Source organism: Echiichthys vipera (genome assembly GCF_963691815.1).
Source record: "Echiichthys vipera genome assembly, chromosome: 6".
Classification (NCBI taxonomy): Eukaryota; Metazoa; Chordata; class Actinopteri; order Perciformes; family Trachinidae; genus Echiichthys; species Echiichthys vipera.
The window spans coordinates 6,493,942-6,512,150 of record NC_139831.1 but is presented as its reverse complement, the minus strand read 5'-3'; the positions used below and the strand labels follow the sequence as shown (position 1 = coordinate 6,512,150).

Below are 18,209 nucleotides of genomic sequence, written 5' to 3'. Positions count from 1 at the left end.
AGAAAACCACTCTAGGCACGGCTAGAGCAACCACTCTTTTTACTACCCATCAACATCTCCATTCTCATCCGTCTGTATCTAGCGAACCAGAAGAAATGATGGTGCAACATGACTGCTACATTATTAAAATTCAAAAAGTACAGGTGTTAGGTAAAGGGCGGGAGGGTAATTATCACCCCCTTCCTCTCTCCTCCCACAAACCTTTTACACGTCAAGATGGTTGTAAACTGTTAACAAACGGCCTGAGTGAGTGCGTTACCTCTGACTGATCAGCCTCGAGACTGTTTCCAAAGCAGCTGCTAGGAGAGATCCTGAGGGACAGCCAGCATTAGTATTCAACAGAGCCTAAGAGGAGCTCTAATTGGATTAATTTTTATCACAGCTATCTTGTGGAGAAAAAAATAACTAATGAAAAATCCCCCCCATCTTACTGTTTTAAGTAAATCATGGAGTAGTTAAGCTTTAGCATAAGTGAGGGCGTAATTCATTTGTTCCATCATATTTGGCACACATAAGGCTGTGTTACTTTAAACTATATCGGATTGCATCTTTTTTTTAATTTTATTGAGGGTTTAATGTAGAGTGACACCTGTTCGTTGTCCATTTTGAGCAACATCAGAAACCTGTTTGTGGGTGTTAAAACGGCACTATATTTAGGATACGCATCAATTAACATCGCTCATTACAACTGAAGAGAGTTACAGTACAGTGCGCCGCTCCCATCCGACCGTCTACGTATTACAGGACGGTGGTTTTACATCACCACCGCAGCACAATCGAACAGCTGCACGGATGCAAACGGTGGATGCCAACACCTTGAACTGAATGACAGGAGATGTTAATTGTTCAGAGAAGAGGATGAATCCAACAATTTGTTCACAGTGAACTGCAAAACAATCCTGACAGCCAGAAAAGCACATTGAACCACTCGCAGTCTCTCAGTCAGAGGGCACTTAAATATATTCTGAGAAGGCTTCTTCTTACTGTGGGTTTAAATCAGACCCGTCAGTGGCGTGTAAGCACTACTGAAGCATTAATTAATTGACCCCCCAAAGATGTCTTTAATGGCGTCACTGTCCCCAGAACACGCTACCATGTTATTATGAGGACAAACTTTCTTAACCAGTTACATCTTTGATTTAATGCAACGTAAACAAGTAAACTAGTTGTGAATCAATTTAACTTGATGAGAAGAATAAATTCACCCTGTATCTCTGTTTCTCCATAGAAAGTAACAAGTGTTAATATCACTTCATGTGTATCATATTCAGTTGCATATGTAGTTAATAAATTCACAACTGTTGTGAAATAGATTCTTCAATAAAGATCAACAAACGGAATCAGCTTTTTCTCCGTGTTTTTGCCAACGCATTTTCCTCTGCAGACAAAAATACGTGTACCCCTGCATCCTCACAAAGTTAGAGTCTAGCAGGAATGACCACGATCGAAATCGTGCCCAGTCTTTTAGGGGAAGAGACAAAAAGAAACAATAGCCTTGGTTGGGTGACGTCTTCAGACCAAACAAAAACATGCCTCAGACATTACAATGCTGAACATTCTGAACTTCTATCATCACAAGGTCTCTAACACAGAGTGCAGATGCACAAATATGCCAATATATCATCATGAGTTAGTTATTTGCTTTATCCATTAAGAAGAGGAGACACTGAACTGTGTCTGACCTGACAAAACTATGATTATGAATTAAAAATATCCAAAATTCCCACAACACAACATATAGAATGTGGAATTGAGTTTTGTGTGATTTGAACAGCTGTGTTTGGAGATTACATTTCACAAAGCATGCCAACAGAAAAAAAAATAGACTTTGAGCTTTAAGAAATGCAGGAGGTTGTTCAGTGATGCACTTCCCTTGGGCGTGGGTGTGGATGTGGATTGCTGGAAAGGCTGCTGGTGTGGATTGGCCTTTATTCGGATTTAATCTTCTGTCAAGACCGTTTTTAAATCCAGCAGTTATATTTTCATCACTTATTGTGTCAATATTTCAGATCTGAAAAACTGCTGCTTCAAAACAACAACAACACATCACTACCATACACTGGTGTTTGAGTGTATCCCTCCCTAGTTTTTAGGTTTATTGGCTTCTACACGTCAACCACAACAATGACGGTGTACCTGATACATAGCAGTTTCCTATCAGTGACCAAAGACGTCAACAACAAACTATACTTAATGCTCTAGCTTGCCATATCTTTTGTGCTGTCATTTTGTTTTTACCGATGCATAAGTTTCCCCCCTTACTGCCTTTAAAACCTGTCAATATTCAGAGCGACCCAAACCTCAACTGAGATTGATAATCCATTATTTTATTCACCATTCAATTTGAACTTAACTGCACTGTGCTGACTTGTGAATCCCCTTGAATTCCATTTCATCCAACAAAAATGAGAAGCTTAGAACCTGGGCAGGCTCAACTGACTCACTTTGTCATCAAGTTTAAGAGAAAAGAACAATATCCTCTCGAGACTTGTTGAGAAAAGTGGCCCTTGTACTTAAGTCGAGGATCCCTTAGAATTAAAAAAGTAATTCAACTTCTTTTAAATCTCTCTAATACATTCTGGAGATGGAAAAGTCACATGCTGGAAAATGAACCATGAATTATGAAACCATTTTAACACCACTTCTCGCAGCCGGTGAATGGAATGCTCAGCAGGGGTTTTGACAAGTAAAAGCCTGAGTATCCATTAATTGTCACTGCGCCATGGGCGCTGAATAACAGCAAATTTGCCTTAATGGAAGGAGCCTTCCCTTGAGGAGGCCTGGCTGTTGGTTTGGATGTCTAATTATAATCTTCACAGAAGTAGAGAGTGTAAGTCAACTCATTTTCGAGCTCGGCAAACTTTCTGCAAATACAGGGATTACACCAAATTGGAAACACACATGATTAGAGCAGTCTTGCATTAAAACAAAAGAAAATGAGAAGGAAGATAATATAAACACAACAAAATGAGACAAAAAGTAGAAAACATGCAGAAAAGTGAGGGAAAAAACCCACAACTGTGTAAAAACAGCGTTCTACCAAATGACACCCATATCGGCAAGACAATACAGTTATTGCTAATGCTAACTATAACTAGCAACAGTTCCCGTTACCCATGACGGCAATCTTCCCATAGGTTTGATCATGACCACATTTTTTTCCTTTACTTAAACAAATATTGTGGTTCAAAGTTGAATATGAACACAGGGGTTCATCCTGGATCCAAAAGCAGAAGTTGTCCTTAAAAAACAGTGTCAGTCCCTTCCTTCGACACACCACATCAACATTAAGTGATAGACCACATTACAGTCCATCCAATATTCCCAGCAGTCACCTCAGGAATCTAACAGGCACTCCAAGGCTTCTAGCCTCAGCAGAAATCAAAGAGCTGTATCTCCCGGCTGTGTGTTCTGTCAGGAGGTGTCAGGGTTCAGATCAATATCTTAGCACCCAAGAAATAACCAGCAAGGGTGAGATACGTCCCCCAGTGCAGCACAAATAGCATCGCCACACTACTTGATAGGAAAGTACACTGAAGGTCACAGCTGTGAATCAGCTGAAAAAACATCTAATCAATAAAAAAAACTTTACATAGTTGACAGACATGTCGAAATTAGGACAATAGCTGTTGTCATAGCAGTGTGGTTCATCAAGTAGGACAATAAATGTTACGAGGATTCTTTAAATGTAAGTACTCTAAGAGATTTTGCACTGCAAGTCTGCTGTGAATGGACCTAAGAAGAGGTTTTGTTGGGGATAATATTCAAGCCAACAAACTAGCCCGAGGGAGCATTCAGACAGAGGATACTATCCAAACACTTGCACATTCCTTGCCATTGTTGTCTGTGAAGCAGCCTGTCTGGAGGCATAGAAAATGCATTTAGTAGGTGTACCCAAACTAATAACATTTAAACTGTGTGATGTGCAGGCATGGCACCCTGTGATTGTCCAGCCAACTTCAAAGGGCTTAAAAAAGGACACTGGCACAAGGAAGCGGTCACAATCTGCCTTGTGTGGAGCATCTTTTAACACTTTCTGTCTGAATGCCACCGAAACTAAGCTAACGTATAGACTCTGATCTTTGCTTACAGTGCCTGGATATGGTAGCTGAAATCACATACTGTATATTCACTGGTTACTCAATCATCAGGAGTACAATTTTCCAGGTTCCCTTTTTACTGTCAGGTTGATATTACTCGTGGCAAACCGTGGGAATTACCTTTTACTAAGTTTATTTTGCAATGAACACAGGTTTTGACCGGTCTGTTGCAGATGGCAGACCTCTCTCCCAACACTGACTGCACAAAAGTGGTTTCAACTATATTGCTATGGCAGCATGCATAGGCTCCAGAGCAAACCAGGGAAAGGAGCATTTTCTTAGTGCACCTCTATTAAGTTTTCCTACATGCTTTATATATATATATATACTGTATAAACCACTTTTGTGCAGTCAGTGTTGGGAGAGAGGTCTGCCATCTCCAACAGATCGGTCAAAATCTGTGTTCACTGCAATATAAACTTAGTAAAAGGTAATTCTCACAGTTTGCCACAAGTAACATCAACTTGAAAGTAAAAAGGGAACCTGGAAAATTGTACTCCTGATGATTGAGTTACCATCAAGCCCATATACTGTATTAGGGCTGCAGCTATCAAATATTTTTGTAATCGAGTATTCTACCGATTATTCCATCGATTATTCAAGTAATAGGAAAAATATATTTAATTTTGCATAAAAATGTAATACAATTTGCATTATTTTGCAAAAAAAATATAACATTTTTGTAATAGAGTAACGAGTTATTTGAGTAATTGTTTCAGCCCTAATATACATACACACTACTGTGTCAAAATTTTAGGCAGGTGTGAAAAAATGCTTAAAAACTAAGAATGCTTAAAAAAATGAAGTGTTAAGGGTTTTGCTTTTATGACGTACAATACATGTTTGGCTGTGCTGTGACATAAAGGAAAGTATTGGATGCAGTATTAATGCAGATTAATAACTATAAAGGCACAACCATGCTGTCTTACACACACACAGCACAGACTACAGTACAGCTCATACTGGTGTTTGCAGACTATATAGGGTAACTGCTTTATGTTGTGTACTAAATTAAAAATGATCAGATACACAAATGTTGTATTTGCTTGAGTGACATATTTTCAAAGTGACTGCTGTGCCTTTACCTTGTAGTACTGTAGGTGTACTCATATACTTTGTGTACTGCATGAAGTTGATGTCCGACAGTCAATGCTCCGATGTATCGTGACACTCTCCGACCAAAAGTTAATGACACTTTATGATGGATGACACCTTATCTGTTTACCCATGACACAGTAGGCCATCATTCACCAAATTATTCAACTATGACTAGAGGCTGACTATCAGTGGCGTGGCAGACATCATTCATATCGGCAACATCATCTAATTAAAATACATCACTCCTGCAAGACAGTTGCCTTACTGCCAGCTGAAGCAAATTGATTCTCAGCCCCCCTTCTAGTCTATGCAAAGGAGGAATGAATAATGCATGGACATTAAAGTCTTATCTTCTGTCCTGACAAACAACGTTGCCACGCTTTGAATATTCCACAAAGGTGTGCAAAGGGTCCTTATTAGCGGAGTAGTCAGACAGGTGCCGTTTTCATGGGGAGTCATCCTGCATTTTCTTTTCCTAGCTGCACCATAATCCTGGACACACTGGATCAACTGATTTACTTTATGACGGTGCTCAGTTTACGACAGCGCTTAAGGTATTTGCATAGATTTTTATAGCTGCCACTCACAGATTATGCTGGCAATGAAGTGAAAAACTCTAACTTTGCAATGCATTTTTGCCACAGGCACTGTGACCATGGTCTAAGAGACCAAATCAATCCATAGATTTCTCTCCATGTTGGTCCACTGCACTGCTGGTCTCAAACTGCTTATGACTCAAATCAATATGGAAATTGCCTGCAACCGCAGTACAACCATTTCCACAAAGGTTGGGTCACTGTGTAAAATGTAAAAAGAAACAGATGATGATGATTTGCAAAACACTGAAACCCCATGTTTAATTAAAAGTAACACAGACAAAACAATATATCAAATGATGAAACGGAGAAATGTAATTGTTTTTTGAAAAGTATACGCCAGCAACATGTTCAAAAAAAGCTTGGACAGTGGCAACAAAAGACTGAAAAAGTTGTAAAATGCGAAAAAGAAAACATCTGGTGGAACATCTCACAATTAATTAGGTTTGCTGGCAACAGGTTGGTAACATCATTGGGTATAAATACAGCATCCCACAGAGGCTGAGTCTTTCTGAAGCAAAGCTGGGGAGGGGTTCACCGCTCAGCGAAAGACTGCGCTGGAAACAATTAAAAAATAATGTTTCCTAACGTTAAATTGAAAAGAATTTGGGGATTAAATCGTCTTAAGTACACAATATCATTAAACGATCAGACGGCACCGCATTAAAAACTGACTCTGGAGATCCTGTAGTGGACACCACCGCTCAGGCTCAGGACAGCAATTGGTCCCCTCAGTTCCCAAAAGCTGACAGAGTGGTAATAACAGAAGAGGTGATGCAACAGAGTGGTAACATTACCCTGTCCCAACTGTTGTATATCATTAGCTGTGTACCAGGACTCTTGCTTGAACTGTGTGTTACGTTATCTAGCTGTTTTATACCTACTTTACTTGAGTGTTCTTTAGTCTATCCAATAACACAATAAAACTTAATGCTTTCCCAATTACCGTTTTTTTTTCTCCGTAATGTGAATGGTATAGATAATGTTATACAATTTTGAACCTAAGAGCAGGGTGCAAAAGCAGCACTGTAATCTGTTGTAATCTCTATTGCTCGGCTTGATACTGAACCCCAGTATGTCACATGTTCAAATGAAATATAGCTGCTTACTTATAGACATGCGTTCCATAAAGTTGTACTCCATAAGAATTGAGATACATCGTTTCAGCCTCTTTGGCAGTAAGATGCAATTGTAGGCAAGCCTGTTCATTCAGAGCCCTCCATCTTGTCACGTTCAGGGTGGCTGTGTGTGTTGACTTGGTCTTTTGGAAACTTTATTGAAACACATTCACCTCTCTACTTCCAGTCCGTCTCCTACATGTTACCCTTTTCAATCCATCCGCACACATGTCCCTATTGCACTTCTGCCCTCACTACAAGCCTGACTCAGAAGTTAGAAGTTCACGGCATTACCGTCAGTTTCAACTCACTCTTTGATGGATACAGTTAATTAGATGAAAATATTACGGAGTACAACTTAAGGTATAGCTGAGAAAACTAAAGGTTCAACCACAGCTTTGCCTTAACATCACAGGGACAACTAGGACAAGTCTGAGTGGACAAACATCGAAACACATTCTTATTTAAGTTACTTTGTTATCGGGTTCAGCTGCTTTTATTTTTTATTTTGAATTCTTCATTCATTCATTCATTCATCTTCAACCGCTTGTCCCTGTCGGGGTCGCGGGGGGCTGGAGACGATCCTAGCTCACATCAGGCGTGAGGTGGGGTACACCCTGGACAGGACGCCAGTTTATCGCAGGGCACATAGAGACGAACAGAGACAGACAGCCATTCACACCTACGGGCAATTTTAGAGCCATCAATAAACACGTGCATGTCTTTGGACTGTGGGAGGAAACCGGAGAACCCGGAAAAAACCCACGCAGACACGGGGAGAGCTTGCAAACTCCACACAGAATGGCCCCAGCTGGGATTCGAACCAGGAACCCTTTCGCTGTGAGGCTTGTTCAACTAAAATTTCATTTAAGCACCAGTAAGAACTACACTACACCATTGCACCAAATTATAAATACAAATGCACAACAATTCAGTACATTTGTATCTAGGTGTTCATTTTTTACATTTTGTTTTACAAAATTAGTAGTGTTTAAGTCAAGCCTGGTGCCTTTAGTCTCTTCCATGGTGAGGTGTACACTTTCAAGCACTTTTTTTGCACCTCGCCTGTGTTATCTCCCTTGGAGGATGAATAGACTAGAGTTCTATTGAAATCAGGTGAATTGAAAATTTCAATACAGCTGTAAGTCTCTAGAGAAGGCGACTGTGTGACCTTATTATCAGGCTTTCTTTCCCAGCTGCCTCACAGGCACACAGAGGGCCCGCTTTTGAAGCACATAAGCATTTAGGAGAGTTAAGTAGGTTTAACGATGTATAAAGTAAAGAAGACACCAACTGCGAACCACAGTGACCTCCAAGTATGAAAAACGATCATATAAATTCAGTATTGAGTGAACATAGGTGAAACGCTTCAAGCCCTCCACTAGTGTGCGCGAAGTCTTCATGCTGAGTTGTTGACAAGGCACATAAACAACTACAGGGCACCTTATTGCTTGAATCTGCTACTTTTTTAAATATATTTCTTTATGGAAATGAAATGAGGAAGTAATGGAGAAAAGTAAGACAAGTTGAAAGAAACCCCACCACAGAGGGTGAGACTTACTACAATGAAGTATCCCATTTCTCGAGGAGCTAAGCTGGAAGCTTGCAAAAAAGATCTTAAAATTGAGGAGGAAATAGTTGGGAGGTGGAGGAACTCAACTCTTCAAGGAAACACAGCTCTTCCCCAGATTGGCGGGGGTTACTTTATTTTTATGATTTGCCTGGAGAAGTTTGCTCTCACACATTCACGTGTGATGTGGAGAATACCAGACAAAGATGAGACTCCCATGACTTTGTCGGCTCTAAGAGATGCTTTCAATACAAAGAGCTGATCAGATCAAGGTTCATTATGAATTCTCTCCCACTGCTAAATGTGTCAAGCCAGCCAAATGTCAGAGGATATTCTGTCAGAGCATATTGAGCTGACTGAAAATGTCAGACAGAGAGGATCCATGACGGAGAACATGAGGAGGAAACAAAAGGAGGAAACTGGTGCACATGGGCTTTTGATGTGACTCTGGGTTTAGTCATGACCTGTTTCCCTTGGCGCCATCTCCAGGTTGAACATTTTTATCATTATAATATATAAAAATATTTCCGGCAAACACTATTCCAAGTTTATCTAAATTGTAAGTTTGTAATGGCCCATGTTTCTGAGGAAATGCAACAGACGGATTTCAAAGTAAAACACAATCAAAACTTGATTGGACAACCTTGGGATTTGCACATTTTCAGACAGGTGTCTTATGCAAAGCGGCAAGAAAAGAAGCATGGGTAGCAATGGAATTGAGGGCTAGAAATGGATGTACGACAACTAATTATGTGTGGAGCTCTGACAGATTTCTGTTGTTTCTATGGTTTCAGGTTACCCTTTCTGTTCCAGTTCAATCGCTATGCTTGCATTGCTCTCCACGTGAACCGCAATTAAGCTAAGTGAAAAATGATGCAGACACATTTGTCACAATATTTATAGACTTAGATGGGAGGGAGTAGTGAACCTGTACGACACGTACAGTAAACACGTCAGGAGATATTAAAAGGACTTGGTGGATGAGAATTTCAGTCCTGCCACATCTTAGCCATGTTTTCTGATGATTCATGATGTATATGGAAAATGTGGGCAGAGAAATATCAGAAGCAGCCTGAACCTTCATTTTCAGGGACAGTAAAGTTAAACCTTTTCAAACTTAGAAAACTTGGAATGGGGTTTTTAGAATGGCACAAATCATTTTACAAACATAACTTTGGACTCACCCAGAGCTGTGTAAAACTCCTCTTTCGTCAGGTGCTCGTCGTCATCGACGTCATTGTACTTGAGTAGGTCGAACAATGTGCACTCGGAGACATCCTTGGACAGTCCTTCTTGTTTGATGACCTTCAATGAGAATAAATCGATGTTTGCTTAAAGAAGATGAGACAAAACCATTTTAGAACATGGCACGTAAACATTGCATCGGTGTGACGACCTCGACCTAAACTGTCTGGCGACTCAACTTGACAAGATGCCACCAGCTGGTTTTAGAACCTGAGGCACGACACCTGTTTCAGCAGCCAGTTAACTCGCAGCAAAGTCCACTGGTCAGGTCAATGACAAACAGCTGGTCAAAATGACATTCATGGACAGAAGCTAAACAGGCGCATACGAGAGAGAAAAAGAGACAGAGAGCGAGGGAAAAGCGAGTTATGGAGAAAATAAGGAGAGGGCGTGCCGTAATTGAGAACAAAGCAGTGCATCAGAGAAATACAACATTATTATGCCATTTCGTCACTACTTCTTTTTTTGTGAAATAACTTAATCCAATAATTTAATCGTACTGCTCATTTCTGTCATATACAGTCATAGATATTTTATCTCACACATCTTCTCTTCATTTAACTTATCCGATTTCATTTTCCGTGAATTTTATTTTAACTGTATTCTTACATCTACTTCATATATATTTAACCGAGTTTACTGTTTATTGTTTTTTTATACTTTCTATATTTATGTAGCTAAGAGTTTGTTGGTTATCTTATACTGTATTTTTTTATACCTCGCTTGTGTTTTTGTAAGCTGCTGGAAATTTCCTTGCGGGAGTTCATCCCAAAGGGATCAATAAAGAGAAGTCCAAGTCCAAGTCCAAGTCTAAGTCTAAGTCTAGAAACGCTGTTGTAGCGAGTATGTCACTATCTCTGTCCTCATTCCTATTTGATGATGATACAAATTAAATCAAGCTCCGAAAAAAAATCCTGAAAAGTCAGAAGTTAGAACGGAAGTACAGAGAGTTGTTGCTATGGGGATGATACACTGTTGCATTGGTGTCAGATTTTGATTGTTGCAGACCTGCACATTGCAAGTAGTTGCAAGTCTCAACTCAAACATTGCCCTCTGCAATATAGTGGAATAAAAGCATACAGTAGCATTAAATGGAGGTAAGAACCAGTATCTCAAACTTATCCTTAACAGTAAATGTACTGTGTGTACTCACTTTATCTACTGTCCATTTTTCAAAAGTTTGAATATAATCTCTGTAATGACTCAACGGTACGTGCCATATCTAAACTCCGTGTTTAACGTCAAAACACGTTTTTAGCCAAACTGAAGTTTTGTCTCAATAGATAGTGAAAAGGACTCATAGAGAGATTTTATCAACATCCGGCCAAAGAAAGATCCTGCTCATCCTCCTCTGCAACGCCCTGACAGTGAACCATCCATCATACTAGATCAGCTGCCAAAATGCTGATCACAAGGGACAGCTTTATACATCTCGCCTCGTCCGTCGGATCACTGCACTTCCCTTCCCAGATGACTCGCCCAAAATTTAGGAGTCACCTATAATGGCACAGAGTGTGTCTTAGTAACATAACAAGTAACAAATAACTGAGATGTACACGGTAAAATAGCTGCTCTTGTCTTTCATATATTAAATTATTTCATCTGCAAAATGTTTTTTCCTCTTTCTGTCTTGTAAGTACTCATTCATTTAGACTTGATCTGTATCTAAGCCAAAGCAAAGGTATGCTAGATAAGGGATGACTTAAAATGCTATGCATATTCCTCAGGGAAAAAAGTACAGAAACTGAAAAATAAGCTCCACTCTTTAGTCCTTTCTTGCTTGCTTTCCTTGGCGTGATGTCGGTGGCCTCCGAGAGATTTGTAAGGGCTGTTTGATGCTTTATCTCTTTCTTAAATATCTACTGACGTGACCTTACCTCCCACACAAACTTTTGATTAATCTGGTTACTTCAAATATTTGCAGTCACTTTTTTTCCGTAGCGAGTGACTATTCAACAATAGACAGTGTATAAAGATGGAGGACACGTCTCCACTTCCTTTCACTCTACAAAAGTGACGCCAAATTATCCAAGGATGGTCTAACTGCATTCTTCCAGGCTACGTGCCATGCCCACTTTACTATGTGACACATCAGCTGAGATAACTTCCTGGATTAAAATTATTATTTTAAGCTAAAACACAATCTTTTCCTTAACCTAACCACATAACCTGACTCCGCCAGATGTATTGATTTGCATGAACCTTGGCAACCTTCTGGCCGCCCATTACCAGACTGATCTGCGAGTAAAATACAATGGAGCTCGCAAGATTGAGCTCAGGATGGTCTCATGAGGCTATAAGCACATAGCTTGGGTGCCTAAACCTAACCTTTTCAAGGGTGTTTGATGTAGTAGGTGTGTCCTGAAGTACTTTGCAATCTGAAGATAGAATAATTGAAGTATCCCAGATAGAAGGCAGTAGTTAACAGGTGGCATCGAAGTCTAGCTCATACATCCGCCTGACCAATAGAAGTGGATGTTACCATCTAGGCAGAGCCATTTGCCCCCCTGCTTCTGGTTTATGCAAAAATGGGCAAAGAGGCGGAGTCCAGTGGAGCTGAGGTGGGTAAGAAATGGTAGCGGTAACCGAGAAGCCTTATTTCTTAGTCCTGGAGGTTGCTGCCTGCTTTCACTGCGTTTTTTATTAGTATCAAATATTTAAACTTTTTAAAACTAAAATGTAACTATTATCATGAAAATAACACTTGAACAAACTACCTACATCGACATAAACCATCTTTGGGAAAAAAATTATTTAAGGTGTACTGATTGGCCCATGTCCCCTCGCTTCCATGGAGGTGGCAGGATTTATGACCTTTACTGCAGCCAGCCACCAGGGGGCGATCTATATGTTTTGGCTTCACTTTCAGGGAACTGTCAAGTCGTCCATCTTTACATACAGTCTATGATTCAACCACAGTATAAGACAGGGGTGTCTTATCGTGCTCCTGGAGGGCCACTGTCCTGTCCTGTGTTTTAGGTCACACCTGATTCTAATACTGTGCCCGTTATCAAGCAACGGAAGCTTGTCACAAGTTTGAAAACCGTTAGACTCAGGTGTTTTGGTGCAGGGAGAAACCTAAAAGATGCAGGACAGCGGCCCTCCAGGAGCACGATCGGACACCCCTGGTATAAAATGACCACGGGCATGTTCACTAGCTTTCAGCAGGCCCTGTGATCTACATGAACTGATTTTCATCACTGCCGGGATAACCAGCTGTAATGTTTAGTGAGAATGGAGCTTTTGCCTGTTTCAAACTTAATTTACAGAGTCAATGGTGCATCCGCTTGTTAGGCAGATAGAACACCTATCAACCCAAATTTTTACTACTTCATAACATTTTCGACAAATTTGTACAGGATCTATTTGGTAGCACAGACGTTATGTACCCTAAGGACATGTGGACATGTGGTCACATTTGAAAACACCACTGGTCATTGGCCTAATTTTAAAGGCTGTTGACAAGGTCACATATGCTGCTGTCCCTCTTTCGCAGAACACCACTATTTCTACATAAATGATTCTCATCAGGCAGTGCTACTTAGTTTAGTTTTATTATTCTGTTCAACATTTAAGACCAGCCTTTTGATTTACAGTTTGTGTCTTAACACTCCGTATTCACCTTGACCGTCAGATTTAACGTGACTTTTCCCTACCAATTAAAGAAAATGTAATGTTATGTTTGTCTCCTCCTCAGCCAACTTCTTTCATTTTCCTGCAGACAGGTTGAGATGGGTCAAACCAAAATCCTTCGCACTGGTAAGAGGACATTGAAGGATTTATTGTAGTGCAGACTCTGTGTGTCATTCATTTTACTTATTTTGGTCTAGACAAGGACTTTCTTTACTGTAAGTGTAAAACACAAACCTAAAGAGCAATCTTTTCAAAAAGTATGAAATTTTCAACATAATACAAACATGCGATGATGCCCCCTGATTTCTCCTACCCTCGCAGCTACTCATCAAGTTTATATGATTCAATACATTTGTTGAATACAATCTTTTAAATTGAATAATATTCGGACAAATTTTGAATTCATCCTCCCGGGAAATTCCACAGTTTTACCCCTTTAGCAGATAAGCACATTGGTTTTAATGTTGTTTGTGCACGCTGATGTTTAAAGTCAAACTTCCTCCTATGATTTGCATTCTCTGATGTAAAAATAAACAACTTTTGCATGTCCTCTGGTAGAGTTCTGTTTCTAGCTTTAAACATTACCGATAACGTCTGCAATTCTATGATGTTTTTGAGTTTCAACAATCCTGAATTAATGAAAAGTGCATTTGTATGCTCTCGAAATGCAGCTTTGTGTATTATTCGGACTCCTTTTTTCTGTATTAATAATAATGGCTTTTTGTTAGTTTCATAGGTGTTACCCCACACTTCAGTACAATAACTGAAATAAGGCAGTGTCATTGAGCAATGTAACATTCCCAATACGTGGCCAGGTAAAATATATTTGGATTTGTTCCAAATAAATAAGATCTTTTTATAACAACATATGATTTCAGGCATCTGTCTTTGTAAAATGATAGATATGGGCAGTGCAAAGCGAAAAAAAAGAAGAAGTTTTGATTTGCCATTTTAAAAGGGCACCCAAGACTAAAAGGGCAGGGAAAATTGCTCCCTGTGCCCCTTCATGTGCACACTCTGGCAAGTCAAGTAAGCCATGGTGAGGGATTTCCATTCTACAATTTTAAATGAGCTCAGAAACCACTCCAATTATAAAGGGTGCTTTAGGGCACAGGGGTGGCAGACATGGTTTGGGACTTTGAACTTCTGGTAAGAGTGTGATTTGCTCCTACAATGCTCTGTTTAAGGGATTGTTTACACCAACATTGAATGTGCATTAATCTCCTGTCTTTCACATTCATCTTTGTCAATAAGGCAAAACCGCAAAACCGAGGTATAGAACATGGAGCTTGCCCTGACAATAAGAATCAAAGTGAATCTGAACCTTCATATATCGTGTGTGATATTTAAGACTCACATCTTTTGGAGAGAAAAGAAAACTGTGTATCCCGAGCTATTAATTAAACTGAAATTACATTATGTGAGAACATTTAATACACCAACATAAAACTCATTACACACCCAATCCATAATTACACTCCGGTGCCCTTATGTTAAGGCACTATCAACCCACAACTGCCTCCCTTTATTAAGTGATTTATCAGACTGATGAAGCCATTTCACTTTGATATATCATAAAATCATATATTATGCGGTAATGTCGATGTGAGGAGAAAGTTTGCAGACGTTTAAAAGTTTTAGGCTATAGACTTATATTATCCATAATTTTGATTTCCAAGCTAAAGAATACAAAAGGACCAAGTCAGCAAATTAAAAAGTATGCAAAGAAACATTATTCTTTTGATTTAGCTGAAAAAAACCGTAAGGGACACCTGCAATCCCCTAATATTGTTATTTTTGACTATTGCAGAAAGGCTCGTTCTCTTATTTTCTCTGATCATTTGTACCTGATGCTGTGTGAAATCAGCCAACATCACCATATGTGTCTAGGAATAAAGGGGAGGGCGGCTAAAGGCAGCCCTTGAGGAGGAACTTCTTAAAAGAGCTTCTCCATCTGGATGTTCATTATTATTGACCAGCTTGAATCCTTCAAAAATTCAGTGAGAGGTGGAGTGGTTCAGTTTTGCATGGAATAGACTAAATGGCAACACCAAGAGGTTTAAAAATCCAAAGTAATATTCAATAGCTTTAAATACATGTTCAAATTCACATTCAGAGAATACTGCCAGGATTATTCCATAAAACACAGGGCAACATGGTTTGTTGACTGTGCATTTTACCTACTAAACATGGAGTTCTCTCATTCTGGCATGCGGTAAATGTAAAAATATGTAAATAATATGAAAATATGACAAAAATATCACTATTTTGCAGGCATTGTTTAGATGCTTTGAATTCAAAATAGTGATATATATTCAAATGAAACCAATGAGACCTCCCCCGTTGGGCAAGAGGGCACTGACAAAGCTAACCAAGGTGACCCCTGTGCCGATGGGATATCTTACTGGATCAGCAGGAAACTGATCCAAGAGCAGCAACTGGTTTCATGTTTCTGAAAAACCACCGCAGGTTGCTTACCCTTTCAATTATTTAAATAAATTCTATATCAAATCAGTCCTCAGATCCTGGGAGACTATTTGTTATGCAAAGACTATCTTTTTTACAACCATCCCTCTTGGCAGCGATGGTCAAAGGCTGCAGCCTCCCGTACGCACAAAGCTCCTTACACCCACATTGCTTTTCAAAAGATTTACCTAGAGCCACGCACCACAGCTACCAGAGGGAAGGGTAAAAAAAGTACAACGGACACAATTATGGCAGACATCAAAGTGGCTAGTTTAAGCACCTGAGAGGGGCTTTTTGCATTTGTAGTCTCCATTTGGAAGGATTGATATTTAAATATAAATGACTGTGGTTTTGACAGGCAGAGTTGCTGCTGAGTGCAGTTACAAAATGCTGAACAGTTTCATTTTGGGAGACATGACAAAGAACATGACAAAGAACTCCTGTACATGAATATTTACTTAAGCACTGAAGTTGTTCTGTTTAAAAGTGTATTAAAGCTCAACTTTTTTTTTCAATACCCTTACCTGTGAGAGCTCGCTGGCATCCACTTGACCATTGTTATCTGCATCGAAGCGTTTGAACATCATATCAACCAGTTGCTTCCTGGCAGCCATGTTGTCCTTGTGGGCCCCATGGATGTTAGATCCCATGTAGCGTTTGTCGTGCAAATCCAGAATCTTGGTTTTCAGTCGACGGTAGTCAGTCAGTCTGCAGTTATCATCTGGGAAAGAAAGATAAAGGGGTAGGCAGACCGGTTAGGAGAGGGAGATAATATTAATAATAAACTTGTAACAATCACTGTAAGGGCTGAGAGAAAAGTATGTTTTTGTTTTGATTGGATTGCTAGAAATATTGAAATGTTGACAGGATCTCTAAAACCTGTTATCACATAAATACCTAAATGACTCCCAGGTGCTGAACAAGGTGCATGATTAAAAGCATTGAACTTGTGCTTTCTAAAATTGGATGCAATGTTTCAAATGTCAGCCAATTAGTACCTGTGAAAACTAGACTCCCCCTGAAGACTCACATTATTTAACAATAAGCTGTAGTTTGTATTCAGCAAAACCAGATTCTAAAAAATGTCTATGATTGTCTGAATCCCAGTAACAATTGCCAAGGATTCTTTTCCCAGAGTGAGCGCAAACAGTGACAGTTGTGCAGCATTTCACTGCCTCCAACTAAGAGAGCAGCGGCCCCGTCACCACAAAGAAACAGACGAACAAATCCATCACACCGGTGTCAAGAGATAACCCTGACAGCCAACCGAAAACACGATGGTGTTGTATTTACAATCCGCCATCAAAGGCTCCAGATCAAAGAAGTTAACTACATGAAAGGTTCAGCGAAGTAGAGTCGAGGCAAAGAAAAATAATGACTAGGACTACAGGTTGACACATCACATCAACTTCTCATTGTTAGATCTGGAAGTGTCTCTCCTCTAATAACAGTAATATTAGCTGATGTCAACCAACCTACAAGAAAAACTTTGTTGTTGCTGAGATGCTTTTCATATCTCAGGGGAGAAAGGCGACATCGCTGCCACACCGCACGCACCCCACTCGGGGAAAATATGGAATAATAGCTGCAGCATGGAGTCTTTTCAAGTTTTTGCGAAACAAACTTTGTTAGGGATGATCAGGGGAGTACAATTTTTTTGGGAGAGCCGTAATGATCTCCACTCAGTCGAACTTGGTGCTCGATGAGAGCTGATGACTAGTTAAGCAGAATCAGAATGGCCCTGGAGAAGAATCACATGTCATTGGCTGATGTATAGGATCTCATATTTGTCTTAAAATGTTACTTCTAGTATTCCTACAACTTAAGCAATTAGCGAGCAATGAAATGAGATGCTCGTGTAATCCGGGTGGTAACCTTCATTGGGGTATAAGAGAGGCTCAGAGAACTTCTAACACTGTCAGTAAAATCAATGGGCTGCCTTCCACAGAAGCTATCAACACATTTGAATTTCCATCCCATTTCTGTGTGACCTTGTAAAGGTGTAAAAGCTTTGTCCCCTTGCACTGGAAAATGTAGTATTGTGAAGAAATGTGAGAAATGCAATAGTTTTGAGTCTTTATTTGGTTTAAAGCCTAAGAAATATTAGAAACATTTGAAGAACTTTTCATATTCTATCAGGTGAAGATGATCATTCGTGTAAACCAAAGACTTAACTGTAAATGAAACTGAGTTGATATAATTCAGTGAGTGGCTCTGCAGGAACAATTTTCTAGTTTTCTAGAGGAATACTGAAGAAATTGTCGCAACTTATTTTAGTTACAAATGGGTGACAAATAAAAGTAAACATTGAATAAATGAGCGGACATGTATATGACTCAAACACAAGGGGTCATTGAATGGTTTGATGAGAGTGAAAATGATG

At 39.7% G+C, this 18,209-nt stretch overlaps 1 protein-coding gene across 2 annotated transcripts in view; it reads right to left on the bottom strand.

Annotated features, from left to right (window-relative positions):
- fstl5 (follistatin-like 5) overlaps positions 1–18,209 on the bottom strand; it is a gene marked incomplete at its 3' end in the record, with an annotated part of 184,505 nt that overhangs the window by 82,744 nt on the left and 83,552 nt on the right. For both annotated transcript variants that reach the window (XM_083915590.1, XM_083915591.1), the window contains exons 5-6: positions 16,351–16,547; positions 9,667–9,787 (exon numbers count right to left, since the gene is read on the bottom strand). In XM_083915590.1, coding sequence (XP_083771716.1) covers positions 9,667–9,787; positions 16,351–16,547 — 318 coding nt within the window. The remainder of the gene's footprint in view (positions 1–9,666; positions 9,788–16,350; positions 16,548–18,209) is intronic.